The sequence below is a fragment of the Hydractinia symbiolongicarpus genome, chromosome 1, assembly GCF_029227915.1.
Source record: "Hydractinia symbiolongicarpus strain clone_291-10 chromosome 1, HSymV2.1, whole genome shotgun sequence".
NCBI classification, from domain to species: Eukaryota; Metazoa; Cnidaria; class Hydrozoa; order Anthoathecata; family Hydractiniidae; genus Hydractinia; species Hydractinia symbiolongicarpus.
This window is the reverse complement of record NC_079875.1, coordinates 19832314-19859836: the sequence shown is the minus strand read 5'-3', so window position 1 is coordinate 19859836 and position 27523 is coordinate 19832314. Positions and strand designations below refer to the sequence as shown.

Sequence of the window (27523 nt, the reverse complement as noted above, 5' to 3'; positions counted from 1 at the left end):
TTGGGAGACTAGTGAGTAACAAGCTTATGAGTTGACCCTCCCCTTATCTAAATAAACGCCTGCTTTCTTTAGGGGCTTTAGAGGGCACCCTAACATAAACTTTTCTATGTTCTTCTTTTTTCTTTCCAGTGGAATCCATGTTTTTAACACATCATAAAAAAAATTATTTTTGACGCAACATCATCAGAAATTTTCAAGAAAGCAGACACATAAAATTTGTATCTGCAAAAACAATCTCAAAGACGTTGTGGCTTGGAATCGACGCAATACCACATAAATCACAACAACGCACAAACATCAGTTATACCATTTCTATCTACCAAGCCGATGGCATATATGGATTTTGAGTTCATAATCACACACAATTCTTTGAGGTCGCATATGTACCAAATTTGTATCACACATTCCGACACAAAAAATATCTGCTTGGGCCGCAACAGCATCGAAATTTAATGGACCTCGTAGCTTTTAAAGCTTGGTTTCCAGCTGGTGTTAATTCACATCATTAGGCAGCTGCGCTAATCGAAGTTAATTTTTTAATGCCCAACGAAACTTTCGTGTTTTTACCTTCTACTTTTTATTCGCTTAATGAAAATCCATAACAAAATGTTTTTATCGAAGTTATTAGGCATATTTCTTCAAAAAAATTAATCAATTCCGGGTTAACTCCGAGTCAGAAATTACTGCGAAAAAATAAAGCGATTTGAAACAATGCTAAATTAACGAGCCGGCAAGATTTCACTTACTAATAAAACATTCTGTTGTTTCTTCAAAGCTGCGGATTTTTTTTTGTCTTTACACCTTTTGTTTTGAAACCACACCCTTATCACACGAGTTGACAGACCAGTTACGTGACCCAGTTCTTCCCTTAACAAAGCATCCGGCCGAGAATTGTCAGCGTACCACGCATTCAAGATCAGCAATTGTTTTTCGTTTATGACTGTCCTCTCTCTGGCTGACTTTAATTGTTCCGCCTTACTTTCAGTAGTGTTGTGACTTCTTGAGTTTGGTTGCTCTGCTAGACAAAAAAAATGTCGATGTGTTCAACAGGAGAGCTTTGAATTTCTCAATATTTGATTGCTATGAATTTAAAGGTGTATGGAGAATACCTTATCAGGGGAAAAAAGTCAGGCAAAAGTCACTAAATTTTTTTCCAAATGACCTAATTTTTCCCCGACTAAAATTTCCCCCGAATATTTTTTCCCTGACTAGTACTTTTACCCGATTTTTATACCCGACTAAGAATTTACCCCGACCTTTTTCTTTTATTCTAAACTTTATTTTCATTGTTACCACCAATAAATTGCAAGAAAGGTTACAAAAAAGTTGTTTTTGAAAAACATACATAGACAAATAAAAAAAAAATTGATTTAAATTCCCTTTGGAGTTTATCTACAGGAATAACAAAAATTAGTTGGGGAAAAGTGATTTATTTGAAAAATTATTCGGGGAAAAGTGACTCATTTATCAAAAGTGACTTAATTTTTCCCCAACTGAATTTTAACCTGACGAAATTTTCCCCCGATTTTTTTTCCCCGATAAGATATTCTTTTACTTCAGATGCGCACAAAATATTTTTAGGTACAAAGCCTTTAAGATCTCATAATCTTTCATTCATTTATTTTTCGAAATGAAAACGTACAAAAGTTTGTTATAACATTCTCGACCCTCTTTAGGATAAACTTTCGATGTTTATCGTCAAAGAGCTCTCGGGACGAGAATGTAATTATTACCAGTGCTTTTCATCTGAATCTTCAAGTCCTGATTATGTACATGACATATGACTCCCTTCTCTGTCATACGAAATTGATCACCTGACGTCAGCAATGCATGACATATTTGACATGTAAAACATTTGACATGAAAGAATCTCTTCTCTGTTTTCATCACTAAGTCGTTCTTTTCCAACTCAATCCCACATCCCGCACATTTTTTCAAGAATAACCTAAAAGTATTTCAGGATCAAAGAGGTAGAAAAACTTGTTGTGTCATTCTGAAACTCATTATCGTTAGATCAAAAAAAGTCAGCCTTAATTATACTTATTGTTTGCATGTACTTTGCATACTGTACTTTGCATGTACGAAAAAATTTTGTTCTTTTTGTTTTCAGCTGGCCCGTTTTTCCGGATTAGTTTAATAAGCCGAGGTGTATATTGTCAATAAGAAATCTTTATAAAAGTAAATTGTGTTTATGTGAAAAGTGGATCAGCCTATTGAGATCTCCATAAAGATACAGTGATTAGAGATCGTCCTTGATTTCTCGCTAAGGTGGGATAAGATTTGTGAGTCTAACTCTAAGCGTAAGTTTGGAAATAAGCGCATGCATAAAAACATCACGTGACGTAAACAACATTCTCCAGCCCGCGAAGTGAGATATAAAGGTCATATGGATGTTAGGTAAAATTATCTTTGCCAACTAACCTAATATCCACTGCCCCTAAGAATTAAGGGAAGTTTTTGTTGCCTAAAGTGACGTAACACAGTATCTATGAAACACAATAATGTACAAAAAGATTCCGCCATACCTTAGATAGTCCATCTCACAAAGGGGTTGCCCATCTGGTATGTAGCATCGTGTTAACATGGAATCGTTCAACATTATACCGCATCGAAAACACTTCAAACATTCGGTATGCCATTCTTGGTCTGGTGTTACTCTCATAAACACAGAATCTGTGATGAGATTTTTGCATCCCTTGCACACGTTCATACTGAAAATGAAGCTACCTAAAAGTACTTGTAATTTGAAATTTATGATGATACATTATATTGCATGCAGTAGTTAGATGACGTTATTATAAGTACCAATTGGAGTTAAAATATTCCACCGTTTCTTAGTTCGTGGAAACTCAAAAATGTAACCCTCTCAAGCATTAAAAGGTAATAGCATTTTAAGTTAAATAATGAGCAAATAGGCCGTGTTGATAACACCTCATATTTTTTCCAGGCACTTCTTGCTTAGAGTTGTTATCACGGGCGTCATTAGGCCTATCATAAAGATTAAAAGACCTAGGCAAACGGTTGATTACAGTTATATTCTCCCTTATATATCGAGTAAATGCAGGGTATATACATGCTAAAATAATAAAGCAGATACAAAAACAAATTCAAAGAAATTGATACTTACACCTAGATGTTATTGGTGTGATGGCCAACTAAATATTGCGTAAGCTGCATGTTTTTATTAATAGGTTAATCCGTGATTATTTCTTATTATTTCATGCACGTGTTTCGTGCCATAATCAATTTGTATTAATTTTAAAGCAATTAACGCCTAACAGAGCTATTAGCATCGCAGTTAATATTTTGCCAACCAATTAATTTCAAATGTACGGACAAAAACGGTTAATTTACCTATTGGCTTTGGGTATTAGATTCTCATTTGGAGTTTTGGACAAGGAAATTAAAAACACACCAGAAAAATCCGCGAAAGAGATATTTCAGTTTGTTCTTTGTGAAACTTTAGGTAAAGTCCAGGTAAACAGTGGCTCTATATAATTCTTCTTACGTTTACTATGGGGACGTTTGTGGTTGCTCTTACTTATACAAATTTTAAACTAAGTCAAGGGGGGGAATCATCCGCATTTTCTTTTAAATGCATACAGACAATTTCATGTTGCAGAATAAAAGATTTGTAATTAACATTATCCTTCAGAGCAATTTAGCTGATTTAGACATATCGGGAAAAATCGTTTTGATTCATAAATGGTACTATGAGAGGCTTAGCAATTTGACGTGACACCCTTGCCAATTAAATGTTTAACGTTTTACGTAAAAATATCATCTATGAGGTCTGCCGATTGGTTTGTTTTCTAGTTTCCATGGAGACCGAAAGTGATTGGATATCCTGTAGAAATTTCTTTGTTAGTGCAAATTAACGCGTGCAAGTCTAAATTACGCACATTTAAGAATGTTTTGGAGATAACGCGAAAGTTTAACTGAAGAATAACAGGAAAACCTGTCGGTTTGAACACACAATCCAATCCTAATAAATCAATTAGAACATGGTTAAAATCTGTCTATGCAAGAAAGTGGGACAGCTTAAACACTTACAACTGCCATAAGGCTATTCTGACCTTCTGTCAGTTGAAACAAGAAGGTTTTCAACTATCTACGCATTTGTGGAAATGTTCTATTATAAGGGGTAGCATCAGTACTTGCATATAGAGGGTGATATCGATTAAAAAAACACTGTATATAAAGAACTTTTAGTATAAAGGAATATCAGTAATACTTTTTTATTTATTTTCTTTTAATAAATTGTTTTCAAAAACCATAAATAACAAAAGAATACACAATTAACTATATATATAAGAACATATAATATAAAAACAAGGATACACTGGGTATTCGAAAAATTAATTCCTGTAAAACCCAATAAACAAGTTCTGTTTGTACCATCAACACATCATATTACTGCAATTTTAAGTAACAAATTTGCAAATGAGAAAAAATATCACTTATGAAAGACAAGAAATTTATAAAAAGTAGCAGCTTGGATGTGATTCTCAAAAATCTTCACAAACATATCGGAATAGAAGTAACATCAGGAAAAAAAAGTACAGGTACTTCTGACATTTAATCCTCAAAAATTGTGTTATTTAATACAACAATAAACGGTAAAACTGAGAAAATGGAGCCGAAAACTATTCTCATAAATCTTTATAACAATATTATGTAAATAATTAATGTATATACATAAAATATAATAGGCAACCACATTGTTTTTCTTTCTTATATTTATTGCATTTTTTGAAAGTGAAAAAAATATCTGTCCTCTACCATCCTTTTATTACTCCAGCGATGATCTGGTGACTCATCTCGCCACATAACTTCATGGTTTTTAACGAGGGTTCCGATAAGCCGCAAACGCCCCGTATATATAAAGGCCAGCTTGGGCGACTTTTCGAATTAAAATGACCGTTGTCCGCCGAAACCACCCGCACTTTCCCGAACACGCGTGAACTCGCCCGAAGCATTCCCGAAATGCAACACCTTGCAACATAAACATGCCGGACGACAGTTTTCAGCATGCGCTTGAAGAGAAATGAGTTAATAAAGTTTATGTATAAGTTATTTATCAAGTAAATCTAATTGAAAACCATAAAAAACAGTTCTTTTAAGCACTCGCGCTACCACATGGTTCATTTTAATTTTTATACTTTTTTAAATAATTTGTGGTGAATCTTTTTTTTTTGTTCGGACATTGTTCGGTTCTATGTGGGTTTTTTCAGGTGAATACTTAAATTTTTTGCAAAACGCCGAACTCGCCATAAAATGCACGCACTTTTTACGGTGTATGCGGCTTATCAGCACCCTCGTGGTTTTTATTCCATAAAATAACCTTGCAAAAATGCAGGTAAACAAAGTGGAAATTTTTCCCGGTTGAACAAAAGATGAATTAGCTAAAACGCCCTAATTTCGTGATTTACGTTTTAATTCTGTGATGTTTTTTTTACAATGTGAGATACTCTAGGCTCTACATATAGCTACATACTATTTAATATAAAAGCTTCTACGCAGCTTATTTCTTTTCAATTTGAAAAATCTCAACAACATAACAAATGCAAAATTCTGGACTTCATTGGCGATAAATTTGTCTATAAATAAGTCTATAATAAAGTGAAACCTTGTTTACAATTCTATTTGATTGATGTCAAGACTTTTGGGGTGAAGAATCATCTGAAATGAAAAATTTCAAGATGATCGTATCATCATAATGGAGATACAAAATCATTAGCAACACTGGTAAAAACTTTAGAAATAGAATAAAATGGAATAAAAAATAGAATCTGCAGAAGTCTGCAGAATGAATTTCCAAAATGCACCTAATTTAGCTATAGCTAGATAGCTATTCGGTGATTCGTTTCAGCTTTGTTGCCGTAGTGTTGATTGACATTTTGCTTAATTGACAAATCACATTTGTGCAACATCGGCCATTTTTAAAATCTTGCTGGGTGAAAACAAACCTAGTTCGTGGGGAGAAGAATGCTAAAAAATGTGAAAATGGAAGATTTATTAGCTAACGAAAGGTAACCAGAATAAAAATCTGTCTGGAAATAATGCTTAGCTACAATCATGGCCAAAATTTTTGGAATTTTCTGTCAAATCTACCTTTCCCCCTTTCCCCCATGTTCAAAGTTGAGATAAGCAGCTGGTCTTGTTTCAACGTCAACTTTGTAGCTGGGGGGAAGGAGGCTAGCTAGATTATGTCAATATTGTGTAGAATTTCATACGTTTTTGGCCATGTTTTTGATTATTAGCCTCATTCTCGTGCTATTTTTTGATTCCCAGCCTCATTCTGATGAAAGATGTAAACAAAACAAAGTCTGGTGCGTGTGTTCAAAGCTACTAGGGGGTCTTTCACTGCTCAATTTGTGTCTTTAACACGTTAAAAGGTACTAGGTAACAGATTTTGCTGATAATGTACAGTATATAACCACAAATATATAAATTACATTTTACATACAGCTATAAACAACAAAACAGAATAAAAATGTCCTTGTCCTCAGACCAACGTAGTGTTTACTTGATTACGTATAGCCAAGCAGATCCCGCAAAAGTAGATAGCAGAGAGAAATTCGCAGGCATTTAGGTTGATGTGTTTGGCACGGATCTTGTCAAACAGTGGGTGTGTTCCTGTGAAAAAGATAAAAAAGATGATGCTGTACACTATCATCTTGCCTTGAAACTGATAAGGGTGAAGCGATGGAAAATGGTTCGGGAGCAGGTTATTCGTAATCAAGAGATTGTTTGCAATTTTCAAGAGTTTCACACAAATTATTATGACGCGTATAGTTATGTAACTAAAGAGGACTTAGTTTACGTTACTTCAGAGGGCCATCCTATGCTCGCAAACTCACCTCAAACGAAAAAAGCATCAATAGCAAAAAGAGCAACAGTAGTAGGTTCTGGTTAAGATTTGCGCGTACGTCCAGCTCAACAAAATAAGAAGCGACAGCGGCTTGACACAGTGACTGTTTACAACATAGTATTAGAAAATAATATTCATAACGAACGCGAACTATTTGTGTTGGCTCATTCACAAAAAGAAGAGGGGAAAATTGACCTGTTAGAGTACGTACTAAAAATTTCAGACAAATGGAGGGCAGAATTAATTAGAACGGCATGGCGGATCGAAAATTCAACAAAGGAAATTCAACGTTTGAAGCAAACAAACATGAAAATACTTGAAAAGGCAACAGAGAATCAGTGTGTTTGCTACTTGCAGTGGAGTATTCACGCTATAGAAACTCTACATGAAAATAACATAGACATTGAACATTTCAAAACAGTAAAAAAAAATGCAATACAACACGGTCGTAAAAGAAACAACAACGTGATAATCGTAGGTCCATCCAATTGTGGAAAAACATTCCTGTTACAACCAATCACAGAAATATTCAAATGTTTCCTTTCGCCAGCAACAGGGACATTTGCCTGGGTGGGAGCAGAAAGCGCGGAATTAATTTTTCTTAACGATTTTAGGTGGACCGAGAAGTTAATGCCATGGTCTGATTTTTTAAATTTACTTGAAGGCCTCCCAGTACATTTGACGGCACCAAAGACACACTTCGCAGAAGACATGTTGTGGACCGGAAAAACACCGATATTGGCAACCTCCAGTATGCGAATTCGCAAATATGATGGTGGTGTTGTGAATGATATTGAGATAGGTATGATGGATACACGGTGGAGGTATTTTGAATTTGTCAAGCCTATTATGAACCCAAAAGAAACCAAACCTTGTCCCTGTTGCTTTGCAAACCTGATTCTCAGTTGACATTGTAATGTGAACGGTTCACACCTGTGAACCGTCAAAATATAATAATAAAATAAATATTTTTTTTATATAACGACGGTTCACGCCCGCGAACCGTTTCTGTTAAACTTACAAAGCTATTCATCCTGTATTGGTTTTGTTATATACGTTAAGTTCTTATATAAACATGATATTAAAAGGTATGTACAAAACAGAAGTTGATGCACAAATACAGCATCTCCAAAACAACAAAAAAAAACTCTAAATGGGCAGTTTCAAAACAAAACAAACATACTTTTGTCTTATCCAAGGGGTGACTGCTAATATTTTGTTCTTATTCCTTTATTTTTGATTATCATATCCAGACGTTTCGGCATAGATTCAACTGTACGGTTTATCACGTCAGCTGGAAAGTTCACAATGGTACGTTTTACTCTTTTGCAGAACTGTTCGTAGCTTTCCTTTGTGATGCCAGTGTCTATTGCCTCCTTTTTCAATTGCTTAACGACCAAGTGAAACACATTTTCTATTGGATTCAAGTCTGGGGATCGAGCAGGTATCTTAAATAATCTACACGCTATATCATCCATTGCAGCACGTGCAAGGGCACTGTTTTGGAATGGATCCCCATCTTGCAAAAATAACATACTTCTTTTTTGCGAACATATTTGGAAAATGCTTACGGATTTACATTTCCTGTGTAGTGATGGCATTTGATAGTGCCAGCTTCATAAGAAATTGCGACCATAAATCTTGCTACTTTGCCTCCAACGCATTCGTTTTTTCCTTTCGCAGTGCAATGACGACTTAAACTTTCACCATGTTTCCTCCATGTCCTTGAACGTAGGGTGCGCGCATGTAGACTGGGAATAGTTCTGTGTACCCACGATGTGCCATCCAAATAAAATGCGATTCCCTCCTTCCAAAAAGTAGACGGTAATCGTTTACATCTTCGAACAAACTTCAACCGTTCGCTCAAGTCTTTTTTAGACAATTGTCCTTTACGCCGACACTGTGCATATGTGTATCTTATTTCGGGTAAATACCTTCTAACAGTTCTATTTGATATGTCTTTAGTTGATATACACGCTTCATGCTGGATGTCAGTCGAACAGAAATTTCCTTTGGTTTCCCGTAATTTCAATAGTGAAGCAACTATTTTTCTTTCGTCTCTGTCGGTCCCTTTACGAGGACGGCCACCACAATTAGTTTTCGTTGTGTTTATGTTAGCAGCGGGAATCGCTGCCACAGGTTTTTTCATGTGTCTGTAAATTGTTGTTCGAGAGTACTGTGGGTACAGTGTCTGTAGGTGGGCCAACGTTTCACCCTTCTCTTGGTGAAGGTACCGCAAAACCAAAGATACCGCCTGTGGCATCGGTTCACGTTGATTTTTTGTTTTTGTTGTCATTTTTATTTTCAGCTGTAAAGGAAAGGAAAATAGTATTATACAGTAAAGTTCATATCATTGTTATGTACATGTACATTCGTTTGTTTACCTACAATATACAGAAGCCTAGGAACTAGAGTGTTATTCACTTAGAACTATTCCGATTAAGAAGCACCCCACACTTCCCTGTCTCACACGAAAATAAGTAAAAACTTATCTTTCAGGGCAACTCATCTTTTTTATTAAGGATATTAGTATATGTCAACACAGTAACATTTTGCAGACAATCATGGCCAAAACCTTATGAAATTATACACAATATTGACATAATCTACCTTCCCCCCTTTCCCCCATGTACAAAGTTGAGATAAGCAGCTGGTCTTGTTTCAACATCAACTTTGTAGCTTGGGGGAAGGGGGGGCTAGCTAGATTTTGTCAATATTGTGTATAATTTCATAAGGTTTTGGCCATGATTGTAGCTATCTAGATTTTGCTCCGAAGAATTATCTTTGCTCAAACTTCCTAACATTGTTCTTAAAACTCCAAAATGTGTCTAGCTCTACACTCTCTTCACTTAAAATACGGAAACTTTTAACCTCCAGCGGCTTGCCCTTTTACAAAACAATTTTTTTCACAAAAGTACCCACCCGATCTGGGTAAGTCTCAACTAATTTGAAAGTTGCAGACTCCCCCGATCGGGTGAGACTCACCTGATCGGGGAAAAAAAGTGCCGTACTGCCAAAATAATTGTTATGACGTCAAACCGAATCGCCGATTCCTTTTAATTGATGCAATCAATATGTTTTAAGCTCCAAAATGATATTAAATCAATGTAAAACCATAGTTGAAAGACTAAGATAAGGACTAAATACATACAATAAAATCCACGACAAGTAACCAGTCAGTAACCATCCAACATTCAACACATGTAGGTTAAGACTCATAATGGCAGAAAAAATCAGTCAAACTTTTGTACGGAAAGCGAAATATGCGCCTTTTGCACAAAAATGAATTAAACGGCGTGCCATTAAACAACTTTTCCTTCCTGAAGTTTCGTTTCCAAACACTAGCCACCTAAGGTGTGAGTCGGTAACTTGTACAGGAATATGAAATACGTTTATCTTAAGCTAGACTTAACTACACTATAATAAATACAACATTATGAGCACTAGGTCTTAAGACATTCATTTAAAAATCAATGTCAATTGAGAGAATTAACCGCTTTATAAATAAAATTTTCACCGCCTCGGCGAGTTTCTTATGTAATCTCGCACATGAATTGGCTCCGCGTAAAATATTCACCAATGTGTTCATATTTATTCCGAGACGAAGAAAGGTTAAACCAAACACACATTCCTGCGGATTGTGTGAAAAAGTCTAAATTCACCTAGTCTGGATTCCATTTCGAACCGACTCCACAATTTCATGCCAAACTTCGATTCGTCATCATTTGACTAAAATAACCGAAATTTAATTAGTGGGTATTCAATAAATATTAAACTTCTTTCAATAAACAGATTAAATTTGCACCAATTTGATTAACTTGTGTTAATCAAAACTTTTCTTTTAATACAGTGGACGCTCAATCTGAAGTTCAAAATGACCACCTATGCAAATGTTATTCTGCTCAATCTACACTAGTCTATTGGAATGAAAGAAAAAATGCATGGTGGAAGAAATACGATCTATAAGAAACTTGAGTATATATTACGATTTGTTTACAAATACATCAAGTTATCCTGAAAAATGTCACAAAATTAAACCGTTTAAAAATTATTAACACGAATAAAACACGTCTTTAAAAAATACGCCCGAAATACACCGACAATTAATTTGTCTATTTGCTAACGCCACAGTTGAATGTAATGGAAATATGCAGGCTCGCGTTACTTTGGCAAAGACTTTTTTAAAACGCCAAACCGAATCAAATTTCAAATTAATATATTTTTAGACGAATAAAAAAACTATCAAAATCGAAAATTTGGAATAAATATTATAGCCTTAAAAGACGACAACGCCAAATTCGCTTCAAATCACGTGGTTTGTTGTAGCTATTTCAAAATACCACATAAAACAAGCATATTAACACAATCAAGAATCTACTTCTAATGTCTTAATTTTTAAAGGCGTGCCTGAAACGCTGTGTCGAATTGGCGAAATACTACGCGAGAATTGTTTCATATGATCAGCCATACGCTCGAATTCCTCCCATTTGATTTGATCAAAACTTGACCTGTAGTCTAACTTGGTCTTTAATGTATCGCAATTGGATTCCAAGCGCTGCATCTGTACCTGTAAATCTTCTACTTCTTCCGTTTTTGAGCGTAACTAAAACAAAACATGAAAACGTTAAACATTTAAAAATAAATGTAATTTAAATGTAACAAAAACCTCACAAAAACAAAACAAGCAATCACCTTGAAAACGCAGTTCTCAATTACATACAGATGATATAGTTACCTTATCTCTTAGTTCAGTAACTTGATCAGTTAAAAGAATATTATCTCTTCGCAAGTGAACATTTTCTTTGGCTTCAGCTGATTCTATACCTTCCAATTCCTCCAGCTCTGCTTTTAGTTTGCTTCTTTGCAATTTTGCTATCGATTGAAAAAAAATAAAAAATTAATACGTTTTCCAAAAAAACAACTTCATAAATAAAGGTCAAAGAGACAGCTTTCTGTGTTTACGTAAAACATTTTTACAGTGTAAGAATTTCCAAAACGTGTAATAATAATTTCTTTCGCTTAAACGATTCGGATTAAAGAACTAAAACGTTTAAAAGGTTTGGTTTAGAGAACCCAGGTTAGGGGGTTAAATTCTAAACCGAGCGTACCGTAAATGCTCGGTGAAGCGCTCGATGATTAAAAATATTGACTTTAAAAAGATTAAAGATGTCTTTATTTCAATTAAAGTTTTAGATTATGAGTGCCAAAAGTTCGAATTAACGAGCGTTTTTTAATCTAGGGACCAAAAATCTGTTCGAATTAGCAAAATGTTAAAAACAGAGTTCGAATTAACCGGCACAAAATATAATATATAATATAAGACCAAATTCAAGGCACCGGAAGATTTGTTTGGGGAGGCGGACAAAAATTTATTTTGTGGTTGCCAGAAAATAAATTTTAAGCGGGAGATTTTTTTATAGATTTCTAAACCCTAAAATCTACTAAGGTAACTACTTTAATAACAAAAAAAAAAAAAACAATATTTCACAACACAATATCTATATATCTTCCTAACAACAGTTTTACAGAATTTCCATGGCTGCAAGGGGTACAAATAAGTATGTTTTGAATGTACCAACCAGTAAACATCAAAAATAAGTTCTTTGACTTAAGATAACCAAGAATATTTTACGTACTATAGTGGCAACAGCATTTTATAAATTTCGAACGCGCAATATGGTGACTTCATCTTTATTCACGAATCTTTACTTTCTTTACCATTAGTTCAGTAAGTTCAGTAGTGTAAACTAATAAAATAATATTTTCGTCACATATTGTTTAGCCCACATTTGCTATTTTGATCTTCAACTTTTTCTTGTTTAATTAATTTGTGTATTGACACGTGACCATTGCAATAAAGAGAAATATATTCCATTGTTTTTTTAATTTAGCCATCCGTTTGGCAAATGAACATAATTCAGCACTATTCGAACAGACTGATTTATCTTTTGGGTCTACTCTGTTGCTGTTTTGTAGAGTTTTTTGGTGAAAATTCAACTAAATTTTTTTTTTTAACTCTTTACGAATATTTTCAATATTAAAACGTTCTTAGTCTTTATTTAGAACTTTTTTTTGTAACATTTGATTAATATATTTTATGGAGCAGACCATGCAAGTAGGTCTGGTTTTCAAAATTAACACTGATCGTGAACTTTTATTGAGTAGCCGCGCCACAGCACAGTTCGTCTCTCCTTTACTGTACTGTATATGTAAGAAGTATAAATAACATGTCTCTGAGGGTAAATGTTTATTGTTAAATCTCCTTTATGTCAATGTAATAATGAACAAACATGGATAAAAACATTTTGACATGAAATTTCATGCTGTGGATATTTTTAAGCAGAAAGCTGATATTTAGTAAAAAGTCGTTTTTTCTAATTTCCGAGATATTTGAACAAGAAGGGTGCTTATAAAAATAATTACAAAAAAGGTTGGGCGCTTATACGAGTGGGCACTTAAGCAAGCATTTACGGTATTCTTTAAGTGAAATATTATATTTTACTATGGAAAATTTTTAGAAGTATTACACAATCGCAGAACTTTATTCAAGATGTTATCTAATACCTTTCGTATAATTGTCCTCCTCGTAGGTAAACTAAATGAAAAATAAATAAATTCATGCAATCCTATTTAGGCTGTCATTTTAAACACAAAAATTGCTAGTTTTTTTTCGCGAAAATACAGATAATTTCCGACTCGTGAAAGTTAGCGCATACGAAAATTCTGTATATGAAAGTTTTTCGTATAGGAGAATTTTCGCGAATTTTTTTTGCGAGTTTTACATTGGTAGAATATTTGTTTTTTGGCGAAACATCTCTACAGCGTCGGCATTAAGATTTAATTTTACTCGCGAATTTTCGCGTTGATCTGTTTAGTATTGTATTACTTTTAAACATTTAAACATTTAAACGTGGGTTTCTTACCGTGGTCCATAAGTGACATCCCATAAAGAGCGAGTTATTGTTATAATAACACGCGAAATATACAATATTAATGAGTTATATGATTAACATGCAAATATACCACTAACATATGAGAATGTTAGATTTAATTTAAATCAGTATAACGCAAATATTTCACTCACTAGTATATTTAACACGCAAAAATGCGAGTTATTATTAACACGCAAAAATGGGAGTTATTGTTAACACGCGAAATTGCTTGTTATTATTAAGAACCAAAAATGCGAGTTATTGCTAACACATAAGTGCGAGTTCATGAATGGAACTATTGTTGCTAAGTGTCTTTCTTAAATGGTACAACGCTCCTCCTTATAGGTACCCGTTTATTCGGCGCACGTGGAACCTTATGGTGATGATTGTTGGTGGAGACACACGAAAAGCAAGTGTTTGTTTTTTGTCGAAGAGATATTTCGTCTTGCAACGTGGAATGGTTTTGTCGAGATATCATAAAAGATTACTTCACGTCTGGTTTTTCATAAAAAGAAATTGTTTACCAACTGTGGTCGGTTCATGGAATAGCTCCTTCATATTTGTTTATATGATTTATCATATGCTCTTCATCTCAAAAATTTTTATCAACCACGAGGGAGTGTTAACACGAATTTTTTAATATCCGGCATTTGTGTGTGTTAAATTTTTTGCATGTTAATTTTTAACACGCATTTTTTTGTTAAGTAGCATTTTTGCGTATTACATTATTTGTAAGTCAAATCTTTGTGTGTTAATTGTTAACTCGCATTCTTGTATTTTTGGTAGTTACAAAATATATAAACAAAGTATATGTTATTGCTATTCTATTAGGCATGGACATATTTTGCGTGTTATTATAACAATAACTCGCTTTTTTATGCATGTCACTTCTTCGTAGTTTTTTGTTTTTAAATTTGCTTAAAATGGATGCTCGAATGTAAAATCGTAGAGAAAGATGGTCGTGTAGGGAAAAACCCTGAAAAAGTTTACCTTGTCTAATAATTTTCTGTATTTTTCCTGTTCAATTTGAACTTGTTCTTTCCATCGTTCCAGTTCTCTTTCAATATGTCGACGTTCTTCTTTTAACGTCACAAGTTCCTGTATGTTTACTCGTGTGCGGTACGAGCATTTTTCATTGAATTCACTTTCCTAAAATACAACCAATAGCTATAAACTATACATTCCGAACTTAAGGACAATCCTCTTTGCAAAAAATTGGAGCAAAATTTTGTAAAGAAGCGCTTTTGTTAGAATTTATACTCTACCTTAACTTTATTACAAAGAGAATGAAGAGTCTCATTTATTCATAAATTTATATTTGAACAAAAATTTTTCGACAAACCAAATTTTCGTCATCTTTAGAAAATTCAGCGAGTTTCTCCCGAGAATGTTTTTTCGTATGAGATGAGAGAATACGGTATATACACACCACATATATATCGTTGCACCGTAAAATACAAAACGCAAGGTAAAAGGTACAGACGGAGCTCGCAAATGTGTGCTCGTTTAACGAGAGCTTTGTATTTTACAGTGCATCTAATCTCAAAAATCAACTTTATTGACAACCCTATTGGAAAATTTTTTAAGTTGTTATCTCGAAGCCACAAGGCAAAACCACGTTTGAATAAAATGAATAATTCACGATCGTTCGATTTTTAAATTCACAAAATAAATTCCAATAATCATTAAGAAATAAGAGAAGGTTTAGAGAAGGCCGCTTAAATTTTTTAAGTGTTATTTATTATCGATATAGTACCACTTTACTTCATTAACCAGTTAAAATGAAACGTAACTAATGAAATTGTTGGAGTTTTTTATACTAGAATATAAAAACCCGAAAACAATTCTCTATAGCTACTTACTGAATCCAACTGCTTTCGAAGTTCGATCACTTGTGACGACAATGCAGCATTTTCTTTTACCAGGGCCGCACAATCATCCGCTATCTATAATATTAGTACAGTGATGCACCATAAGTGCTAAATAATTGGCCCTGAAGGCTGATTCTTTATTTTTTCAAATTCCCCCCTTTTCCAACCCCTAGTTATTAACTTAATATGGTGTGTCATGTCAGTTTGACAAAATGGATCTGTCTGTCACTTTTTAATTCTGCTTTTTGGTTTCTTTGCAAAAAATAAGATCTTAGTCAGACTTTTCCTTTATGGCTAATTTTTATATGGTTCACTGATATATTAGATACAAAAAAATTTTATGCAAAAAAACGAGCTAATTTCCGTGAATATATTTACGGGCTAACGACTAGCCGCCCTTATTAATATCGTCTCTGTGTCTTTAAAATGGTTGCGGAACAGTTTTATTGTAAAGCACCGCAGAGTAATTTCGTTACTTCATGTTAACAGGTTAACATGTTAAATAATAATGCAAGAACCATGTACGATAGGCGAATTCCCGTGCATATTTTCAAAGGCTGACGGATTAAACACACGTCACAAATCTAAGACTATAGAAAACTTGTATGTTTGCTTTACATATCCGATTATAAATTGAAGAAATCTTTCGATAGTGTAAGCTTGTATGGTTACCAACAGCGTAAAACTACCATTCCACTCTCATGGAACAAACATAACACTTACTTTCAGCCTGAGTGTGCGATCTTGTTCAGCTTGTAACTCTTTCTCACGAACATCATAACGCAGATTTTTTAGTTCAGCCTAGATGCAACATTCACAAGGACATGAATAAAGTTGGGTCCTCACTAAACAGGAGCGTGTACTTATGTCATAATACAGAAAATCCCAGGCAAAATTCGCAATTTTGAGAGTCATTACACTGAAGACATTTATATATTATATTCGCAAATATGGCTATATAAACCATAACTACAACACATCCTAACGGCTTGTTGAATGAAATTCATTTATTGCAAACTTTTATCTGTCAACGCGACATTATCATTAAATATTTTGTGAATAAAAAACCCCTGAACTAAGCAAAAAATGACGGATACAACTGGTAAATGATATTTTCTGATTTTTACTCCTCCATTAACTATTTCTCAGATTTTGGCAGATTGGTTTTGTAAATATCAATTTCGCTATGTATTACCTGAAGCCCCCCATCAACTTTTTCTTTATTAAGGACTTTGGAATGAAAGTAACGTTCTTCGAGTTCTTTAAACTCTGTTTGTGTTTTTAAACACTGTGCTCTTTTCTCTTCAAACGCCACCCGCATTCTGTTAAACTGCTCAGTCTTTTCATTGAGCTGAAACGAGAAAAAAATTGATGTCAGATAAAAAAAAAATGATATAAGATTGTTTATCATCTACAACGTTTGTGTAAGAATATTTGTCAAAATACTATAAAACAAACAATCCAAACAAACAAACAAACAAACAAACAAACAAACAAATAAACAAACAAACAGCAAACAAACAAATAAATAAATTGACCTTAAAGTTATAGAAGGCCCTTTGGAGCCCACTAAAGAAATTTTGATAGCCACGGCCTGAACTAGCCATGGCTATCAAACTTTTGCAAATCGGAGAATAGACCTAATTCCATGTTTATTTTTAATCTGCCAAATAGGCCTGTGAACGTGCAGAATAACATGAAAACGAGATTAGCAAATTTTAGGATGCTGGTTGTTTACATGCAAGTTTGAAGAATGTATCAATAAAATTTTGACTTTCGAAGATTTCAACTAGCAGTTAGGGTTCGCAAATCGTAGTTAACACAATTATAAAGAGGGTGTTGGTAGTGGTGGTGTGACAAAAAGGTTAAAATATTGTAAATTCTAATAATTATCTTCTGCTGTATGCTAGCTAGCTAGGTAAACCTAACTTAAACTCATGTTGTTTTCACCTTACTAAATGCTCATTTGCATTTTATATTACTCTGATCAGATCAGAAAAGTACAATTAGCTTGCTAGTAACCAGCAAGTATAGCTACAGGCAAAACAGCAAGTAGCCAGCTAAGCTAGCTATTTCATTTTAAGCTCTTCCCTTCCCAAAAGTTAATGTTGCAGATGGAATATGTACTTCAGAAACATTATGAGTATAAGTAAAATGAACTGTGTGTGGGAAGAGGGGAAAGTGATTGCAACATCAAGAATAATGCAAAAAAGCAAGATGTTCTTATCACAATTTCCCAAATATTTTTCCAGGGTTGTAGCTATATAGCTTAGTTGAATGAGTAATTAACAATGCATTTTCAACATGTTCCATCAAATGATATTTAAAATTAATATTTTCAAACTATTGGCTGTTGCGATTATGTAACTGTCACACTCCCTCCGCCACTACTCTCTCTCTCTCTTACTGACTGTCAATAATTGTACATTTGTATCATCTCCACATATAAAAAAGCCTTTTTTCTTTTTTTTCTCAAAAGGCACTCTATTTTTTAAGGTTTTTTCTAACTTATCTTATATATATGCACATATCTTTTTTTAAAAGCTATCAAAATGCTTAAATTTCAGCCTTAATGCTCTTAAAGACTAGGTTCGTATTTAGTTTTGTTCCTTTTATATAATACTAGTTATCATATGGTTAGAGTTTTTCTCAAACTGTGATTGGCTAATCTATGCGAAATATACACTATATTTTAATTTCTACCGAAAAACGAGTGCAATTTTTACTTATTTTCCCATTCTACAGTGCAAAAAGCTGATATTTTTTTCCTGATTGGTTAAAACTCGCTGAGCAAAGTTATTGTTTTCTTGAAAAACGAGAACTTGTTGGTAAATTTGTTCCATAATTTTCTCCTCGTAGAAAACATATATTTTTTTACGAAACAAATTATAAGGAGTTTTGCATTTAATTCGATTGTTTGACTTAACTCATTATACCTTAGCGGTACTTATTAAGCATACGTTAAATATTTTTAATATACTAAGATGGTAACTCTCTCAATACAAAGTTTCAGAATTAGCATTATCACTCCTGTTGTCAACATCACGCTGTGTTATGATTTACAAATTAGTTTTATTTTGACATATTTTGGAATTTTAATTAATTTTTTCTCCTTCAAAATACGACCTAGGCCAATGGCTTAAACTGTGACAAAAAAAAGCGAGAACATCCCAATAAAAGCTGTAACACTTCAACACTGAGAACAAGGGGTTTAAAGTCCAACTTGCCCCATCACAATAAAAAAGTCAAATTAGTATGCTATTTCTGATATCACAAATTTGTGATTTATGAGCTTTGAATACTGTTAAAACTAACCTTGTTGTTTTACTTGGGAAAAAATAAATGGGGTAAAACCCCTTACAATATAGGTCAACTGGTAGTAAACCTAGTTAATGTTATTTTTGCAGATATTTGTAAAAAAGATACACTCAATAACTGAAGACACAGGATATGCCAGCAACACCACCAATTTTGATAAACAAATTGAAATTTCGCATTTGCGAGTGAATAACACAGCTACTCATATCATCATATTCAAAGCTAGCCAGTATACCTAGCTCAGTTAACACGAAGAATGAAAAACAAACTATAGAAACTGCCAAGTTTCTGGCGGAGACATGCTATTATACCATATTATTACCCCATTTAAATAATTAGATTGTATAACAAACTAATTTCGCAAATAATGCATATAAACAAAGCATTTATGCACTACTTTCCTGAAAACTTAAAGTTTGCTCATAACTAATCTTGTTTTCATGTTATTTGGTATTTTTAGTATGTATATTTTGCGAAACGAAATGATGTGGAAATGGGTATATTAAGGCAGTAAATTACATGACTTCTCAGTTGTATGAGAAGCTGCTACGGTTTCTCAAATAACAAAGTGACACCACTGAGTGTTTTCTCAATATTTTAGTGCCTTGTAAAGGCACTTGCTAAACATGTTTTCACTGTGAACTAAACCACAAGTGAACTCCAAAACCGCTAGGCCATGTACCATATAACAAACACAAATGTAGCTAACTATGATCAGATATGAGTTATTATATCTTTACCTCACTTCGAAGAATGTTAATTTTGTTTTCTGCTTCATTTAGCTTCAGCATTGCGGTATCAGTATCAGATTTGTACTTTTCTATGTCAGTAACTCTTCGCATTGCATCCAACTTATGCCGCTCAACTTGTTTTTTTAAATTGACTACCTCACTTATCAATTCTCTTTTCTCAGATGAAAATGTTTCTAAAGTAGATTATAGTAGCTAAATTAGTTTGAATGTAATATTTTTGTTCGTATTTATATTAAATCTAAAGTTAAATTAGGGCGCTATTTGTTTTAATTAAAATCTTGCTTTATAACAATTATACAAAGACATTTTCCATATCTATATTATAATGCCGTATATGTCTGTCTGTCTGTCTGTCCGTCCGTCCGTCTGTCTGTCACGCAAAATGGTAGCTTAGCTGTGACGGGCGAACCCGTGGCTAACGACTAGTATTGCATATTTTATGTGCGTTAAACAGCCAAGAGAAAATTTTAAAAGCAATAGGAAAGACATCCAGTAACATATCACTTTTTTATAAACCTTATAAATTACTAAATTATAGCACACATTTAATTTTCTTACAGAGCCACTGTAAGAAGAATTAGTTGTACGGAATACTAAATTTTTCATGCATTTGGCTGCATGAAAGTTTCATAAATACGAAACATTTCTTTTTTGATGGTGCACAAAAATTAGATTGCACAAAATTAGAAATAAAAAAATAAATTTGGAATGACTGATAAAGCTTTTGCTTAATTCAGGCCAAAATTTTGTAATGTTAGAGATTGAGAGAGTATAACCCCTGCGATAAAAGAAGACAGATTAACTACTTGTTTTAAATTGTATTGTTAAGTTCACATGTGTTGCATAACTCTTGATTTTAACTATGCAATTTAAATATGCAAAACAAAATAGAATATTGTTTGAACAACACAATCCTCTTTCATATTTATACAATCATTTTTTATGGTTGTATGTTAAAACATTTTCCAGTCTGACAATGTGAGGAAAAGTGCTTCCATATTGTCAATACAATCATTGTAAATGCTAACTGGAACTTTTCATAATTGCTGATCATGACGAAATTTAATTCTAATTGTCTGACTTGTTGTTGTTCTTGTATAAGAAAGGCCTTATTCAAACAAAATATCAATTTTTGGCTTTTTATAAATAAGGTTTTATTTCTACCCCATCCGGTGTCCCCTTAAAACAAGGGGTAGAATAAATTTTTTTTTTCTTTTAAAATTGTGAGACAAACCTGGGCCATATAACTTAGCAGTAAAAAAATTATTTAGGGTATTGGATTTTTTTCAAACTGACAGTTTGAACAGAGTTACCAGAACTATAGTATTTTATTTCAGGATTCGTGACCCTGTAGTTGGAATGGCATCTTTACTGTTAATATGGCTGCACTAAAGTCCCTGCAAATTATTTTATTTTTCAAATTTCACAAGATACTGGCGGAATGTGGGAGAAGATTAAAATAGTTTTTAAAGCAAATTATAAACAAAAGAGACTTCCCACTGGTGAAGAAAAAACACATTCAAATTTACTTTTTACAATCATCAATTTCCCGAAACTAACGAAAACAAAAATAAGTAAACCTTCTGCTAATTGTAACTTGGAAACAGTATCTTCTTTATCATGTTGCAAGATGTTGATGGTGCTTTCATTAGTGATAATTTCTTTATTCCTTTGTTGCAACTCGGATTGCATGGTCTATAAAAACAAATTGGCAGTAAAAATAGAAATTAGGATCGTTCCTCAGTAAAAGAAGTGATAAACAATATAGTTAGCAATAGTAGCAATATAATTTGGCAAAAGGAAAATTTATGAGTTTTGAAGAGATGTGGCAACTAAAAATGCTACCTAGGCTATTAATAAAAGATCACATTTTTCACTGTTTGATTTCTTACAACACCGTAAAAAACAAGTGAAATCAAATTGTATTTCTTGTTCAATATCTTGACAAGATTTTAGACACAAGTGGGATAAATTTAATCTGGTTATTGTTATTAAACTTCCTATGGGAATCAAGACAATTTTTTTATTTTTGCACTAATTTTCTAAATAGGAACATGATTGACAAAGAAAAAAATTTTTAGAAATCAAAATGTATGGGAACTATACACTAAAACAGTGTGCTTTAAAGGGGGCCTGCCAACCTTTCCTTTTCACTCTAAAGTTAGCAATTTTCTTTAAGAATAGCATTTTACTGGACACAACAAGATGTAATCTCAAATCACGACTGATTAAGAATTCAGAGGTCTATCACGATTCTTTTTTAAATTTTTTTTTTTTAAAGTGGGAGGTCTTCTTTAAAACTAATTGTCTTTTTTTAACATATGTAAGCAGGTGTATGATGTCTGAAGGTTTCACTCTACTTTACAGGCTTTTAAGTCATAAAAAGTCTAAGGATTTTTCTGCATTCAGACTCTATAGTTTCTCATTTAGAACATACTTTAATCTTTTTTATCATTTTTTCTGCTTCATGAGTTAAATGTGATGGCACTGCAATGATCTCTTTTGTTTGGTCACGAAGATATTCACATTCCAACTCAAGAAAATAGATTTGTTGCTGCAAGTTGCGGATGTATTCATTTTCCACTGTAGACAAATTAACACTAGAAAAATAAAAAATATTGAAAGCACTTTAAGAATGATATTACACGGGCTGTTTTTGTAGACATAGCTTAAGCAATCTGACGTTTCCCATAAGGTTTAAGGACTTTAAGTTCCCAAGATTTTTGATAAAAATTAAATTGATTTTCATTGTATGAAAATCATACCATTATTTCCTTTTTACATTATTTCATAATCGTATCATGAAACGAATTAATTTTACATATTTTTTTATGAAACGATTTTATAACAGACTAAAAAAATGAAATGATTTTGAAACAATTTAAAAAGGATTTAAAAGAAGTTCTGAAACAATTTGATAGAATCAAAATATTATTTGTAATATGATGTAACAGTGTTATAAGTATTATTAAATAAATTTTGAATCCATGTTAAACCAATTAAAAACCAATTAAATTTAATAAACGTAAATTATTATTTCATAAAAACCACGGTTTTTCTGGTTTTTCTTCCCTTCCAAGCTTACATTTTGCTGTTATGCCTTTTAAAATGACAAGCAAACGCTTTTAGGGATCGTCTCCACAATTGTTTAAAAAAAAATTCATTCTAATTCATATAATATTTTATTTGAAATGATCTCTATATGTACGTTTTTATTTTAAAAAAAAATTCAAAAAACATATTTTTAAATTCATTTCAACATAGTTTCAAATCACTTTGTTGAATTGAAACTTGTTTCATAATCATTTTCAAATAGTTTCGCATCCGTTCCTAATCATTTCAAAAAAAAATTAATTTGTTTTAACACTTCGTTAAATTAGTTCCAGTTCAAATCCTTACAAAGTTGATTCTAATATAACACATATCACACATCCCCTATTTCTAAAGAAATTAACTATCAAATTATGTAAAGATCACTGTGGTTCATTTAACAAAATTCAAAATGGGATCTCCGTAGATCATTTAGAAATCATGAAAAGGGGATCATATAAAGCGAAAAAATTGTCATAGATTATTTAGAAATTATGAAAACGGCATCGTATATAGCAAAAAAGATTGTTTAAAAACAGTCAAAACGCCATATAGATCGAAGATATGAATACGCTAGCCCTTCTAAATTTTGTTAGTTCTATCAAAGAAATTAACTTTGCGTAAATTTTTGTGACATCTGTCGAAACGAGAAAGGAATGTCTAAAAATTAATAGTTTCCAGTAATAAATTGGTGGCCATTAATTTTGTATTTTGGCTGAGAAATATCAATAGTTTTATAGAGATATTTTGAGTTTCCAATTTTCAGGTAAGACCATTTTAGCCAACCTAAACACCCTCCACAAAGTCTGGAAATTTTTTTTTGCCTGCAGCGCTACACACAGGGGCCAACATAAATATCTGGATCAGCACCTGAATGTATGCGATAGTTATTACCTATATTCTTATTGCTAACCAATATTGTTAAATACATATAGCTATTTTTCTATGGTAAAAACAATAGCAAACTTTGCAAAACCCAAGGTTATATTTTTAATTATTGAGCGACTCCAACTGTATTAGTTGTTCTACAAGCCCTACAGACCCTTATTTTTTTGAAAATTTTAAAGAAAAAGAACAACAAAAAAACAAACAAACATTTTTTTCATACCAACTCCTAAAAATATAATAGAAGATAATCAATGAGGTTATTTTTTCTTAGTTGAATGCCAATCTACAATTATACTAAACAAGGTGAATCAATAACATTACTTTAGGACCACTATTGTTAAAGCCACTTGAAAATGATTCTTCGTTCATGGTAATTTGTTGCGATGAAACTAAAATTAGTCATTATTTTCGAAAAATTTTCATATAAACAGTAGTATTTCTGGTTTTCCGACAACTCAAACAAAAAAACAAGCAAAAAAAATTTATACACCAAATTTATCATCACAAAAATAGTTGCGTGTTTAAACAAAAGTTTAATTTTTTTGTGATTTATATCAGTAAAATAATTTAAGTAAGAAAAAAGACATATTATTGTTATGATTATCATATAATAAATATCTTCAAAATTACGCTACCTAAAATGTAATATTGACAAGACTCTTAGTCGATATCATTTAGGATAAATAATAAAAACAAGGTAGAATACGCTCTGTTATAAATTTTAAGTATCAGCGGTTTTTTAGGGTGTTTTTACCGTTAAATGGTAGTAATAACTCAAACTTGAAATTGAATTTTAAACTCAATCTTATAAAAAAAAAATATTTGAGATAAAAAAATCCTTATTTGATTCAATTCTCAACGTAAAAAGTCTGTAAAAACAGAATTTAATAAAACATTTAGATACAAAAAAGGTTGAAAGATGGATAAAAAGAAAATGAAAATATTAATATGTGTACCAGTGTAGGGCTTTCAAAAACATGCTCGAACTTTGATTACCATTTTCTTTACACAATAATAACATAAAATAAACTAACAGTGGTCGAATTTTATTATTAAGTTGAAGGAGAATAACTTGCTGTATAAATTTCTAAACAGCACAAGTATAACTTGCTGTATATAACTTTTAAAACAACACAAGTATATACTGTATAACTTTCAAAACAGCACAAGAAAAATTCTTGCTGCATAATATTTAAAAACAAGTTTGTTAGCATGCAAGTATTTTAATCTTTTCATATTGACAGCTAGTTAGGCCACTCGCAGTTGATTCTTTGTTTACGGTAAATCGCCACATTTGTAACATTTCTCTTGTTTTTAATTATTAAAATAAGGCCACTTGCAGTTGAATCTTCGTTCATGGTAATTTGTTGCGATAAATCTAAAATGCGCGATGCGCTCATTATTCATTAGTTTTGAAAATCGGACCAATTATGTGTAGTAAAATAGTTATGTGGTTAAACAAAACAAAAGTTTAAATTTATTATTGTTGCAACACCCTTTTTTTGTTATGATTATTATATTTGTGGCCTACATAGGCTCGTTTTATGACTGTTTGTTTTATGTGCAAAAATGTGGCTGCATTTTTTATTTGGTTTACAATAGGAGGCAAATCTAAAAGCCTCTATCTTCCAGATAAAAAATTCTTTCTTTAAGATTCCAACTGAACATTATTGTACCAAGGTGCTATGGAATATAAATTGTACTTGCTTTTTTTCTCAAGGGAGTAGCAAACATCACAAAGTCACAAAATTTCACACAAACCTTTCAGCAGCATTCTTCTATATTTACTTCTAAATTATAGTTTAAACCAAACCTTTAATGTTTCTCTTTTTTTTGTAAAAGGCAAACTACAATTTGTTTGAAAAATTTGACCAACATGAATTGTCATATTAAGCCACAGAAATACACATAATAACGTTATTATCCTGTAAAACTATATAATTTCAGGTTTTTGCTAATGAAGTTTGATTAAAACATCTCACCTTCAAGTGACATCATGTGGATGTCATTTAAAAGAAGGTATCATAAAATGATTTCTGGATGTGAACCACATAAAATCACATAGATCCTTACAAAATATGTTTAGCTATTTTTGTTTTATTGTAAATTTCAAGTTAAAGCAGGATTGTTGTCAGAATTTATTGCATTTTTATTGTTTTTCCTCTACTAAAAAAGGTGAAAATAAAAGCCATTAAAAATTAAAGAAACGATATGAAAAATAAAACACATAAAAGGTTCTGGTTATGGACATGACTCTATTAAGTTCCCTACATATTGATTTTTTTATTCTTGACAATGTGATTTTATCTGGCTGACATTAACCTTTCGCAGTCGTTAATACACAAAAAATCACTCAATTGGGGTAAAAAGTTTTATCAACTTTATCAATGTTAGCCACACCTATGGCTTATAATGCTAAAAATAGTCAAAAATGATGAAAGAACATTCCAACAACACTTTAATAAAATTGTCTAATTTCATTTTATATATATATAGTGATGTAGCTTTATCAAAACATAATATTCTTTGCATTTTGTTACATAAAATAGATCAATCAAAACTACTATTCTTAATAGCAGTAAAAAAATTTTAAAGCAGTTTAAAGAAAAAATTAAGAATGTTCCCGTTCATTGAAATCTATAAATTTTAATTGCTTTCGATTTTAGCAGGTCAGCAACTTGTTGCTTAGTGCTTTTTAAGCTGCAAAAATATTTTTTTCCTACCTTTTGTCAGCATTACAGGTATCAAATGATCTTCCTTTGAGTCCATGATTCAACAAAGTACTACTATGCATGTTGCCACTTAAATATGGGAGACTGTGCACAGGAATAGATGATGCTGTACGGAAAGCCATAAAAATAAATAAGAAGCAATATATATAAATCAATTATTTCCACCAGCTGTGAAAATTTAAACTTATACAAATTTGTGTAACTAAGCTTTTTTTATAATTAGAGAAGTGAAGCTACAGTCATTATCTCTTCTTTATGTATTTTCATTAATTTTTAAAATAATAAAAATATTCTACCACTAAAAATTAATCAAAGGCATTAGTATTAATTATGCAAAATCATATATATATATAGCTATAGCTATATAAATCATATATTTATTTATACAGAAGTTAAAAAGTTTGCGGTTTTTAGCACATGCACAAGCATTTCTGTAAGTAGAAAATAGAAACAACAGACCACAGTAAAAAAAATCTATCCAAAAAAAAAAATAATTCACTTAAAATTAGTGAAATTTTTTAAGAAGAATTAGAAGAATATAATTAAAATTTTATTCCAGTTCCACTTGGATCTTATGCTACACTACAAATCTTTAATTTTTATTAATAGCCATTTTATCCTGTTAGAGTACCAATACAAGTTGATTTCATTATCATTATGATTCTCTCTTTCAGAAAAAGCTCTTTCATTATCAAGCCAACTTTTTTTTCTGCAGGAGGTAGCTAGCTACGCGTTTATGGAAATTTTTTCTTGGTGTAATGTACGTAAAAAGATTAACTTTGATGTTAACAGGACGATAAAAACTTTGATCTCCTATAAATTACCTGATCTGGCTTTGTTGTGACTTTTCGATTTGTTTATAGTCGCCATCTTGAAGTCATGAAGGTTGGCAAGTCGTCCACGTATTACAAATTACATAAAAAAGCGTTGGCCGTTGTTTTGGAAAAAAATACTCCATTACATATTCAACATGCGCTAGACCTATGTACTTTCTCAAACCTTGTGGAGATAATGATTTCCTATTCTCCATATGCCCCGCTTTTAGCACACAGTAGCCTAGAATCTA

At 32.2% G+C, this 27523-nt stretch overlaps 2 protein-coding genes across 2 annotated transcripts; both read right to left on the bottom strand.

Moving 5' to 3' along the window:
* Positions 1 to 622: 622 nt before the first annotated feature.
* On the bottom strand, positions 623 to 2710 carry LOC130662279 (insulin gene enhancer protein ISL-1-like). Its single transcript, XM_057461137.1, has 5 exons — positions 2475 to 2710; positions 1734 to 1945; positions 1506 to 1590; positions 1222 to 1270; positions 623 to 1040 (listed from the first exon to the last, which is right to left on the bottom strand). Exons 1-5 carry the CDS (start codon positions 2708 to 2710, stop codon positions 720 to 722), a joined length of 903 nt encoding a protein of 300 aa, XP_057317120.1. The 3' UTR covers positions 623 to 719.
* An 8127-nt stretch (positions 2711 to 10837) lies between these two features.
* LOC130645455 (ELKS/Rab6-interacting/CAST family member 1-like) lies at positions 10838 to 27403 on the bottom strand. Its single transcript, XM_057451454.1, has 12 exons — positions 27282 to 27403; positions 26449 to 26563; positions 22185 to 22347; positions 21328 to 21442; positions 19736 to 19920; positions 16873 to 17028; positions 16401 to 16478; positions 15669 to 15752; positions 14797 to 14955; positions 13439 to 13469; positions 11610 to 11746; positions 10838 to 11477 (listed from the first exon to the last, which is right to left on the bottom strand). The coding sequence occupies exons 1-12, from the start codon at positions 27325 to 27327 to the stop codon at positions 11241 to 11243; spliced, it is 1506 nt and encodes a 501-aa protein (XP_057307437.1). The 5' UTR covers positions 27328 to 27403; the 3' UTR covers positions 10838 to 11240.
* Between the last annotated feature and the right edge of the window lie 120 nt (positions 27404 to 27523).

What these genes read in the sequence shown, in the direction of transcription:
- LOC130662279 (XM_057461137.1), bottom strand. Translation starts at nt 2,710, where the DNA reads ATGAACGTGTGCAAGGGATGCAAAAATCTCATCACAGATTCTGTGTTT. An exon ending in TTTCATAGATACTGTGTTAC is followed by an intron (nt 1,946 to 2,474) that starts GTCACTTTAGGC and finishes AAATACTTTTAG; the next exon opens with GTTATTCTTGAAAAAATGTG. An exon ending in TAGTCGGGTATAAAAATCGG is followed by an intron (nt 1,041 to 1,221) that starts GTAAAAGTACTA and finishes TCCTGTTGAACA; the next exon opens with CATCGACATTTTTTTTGTCT.
- LOC130645455 (XM_057451454.1), bottom strand. Translation starts at nt 27,327, where the DNA reads ATGGCGACTATAAACAAATCGAAAAGTCACAACAAAGCCAGATCAG. An exon ending in TCACAACAAAGCCAGATCAG is followed by an intron (nt 26,564 to 27,281) that starts GTAATTTATAGG and finishes CTTTCCGTACAG; the next exon opens with CATCATCTATTCCTGTGCAC. An exon ending in TTAACATTCTTCGAAGTGAG is followed by an intron (nt 17,029 to 19,735) that starts GTAAAGATATAA and finishes TTCTCGTTTCAG; the next exon opens with CTCAATGAAAAGACTGAGCA.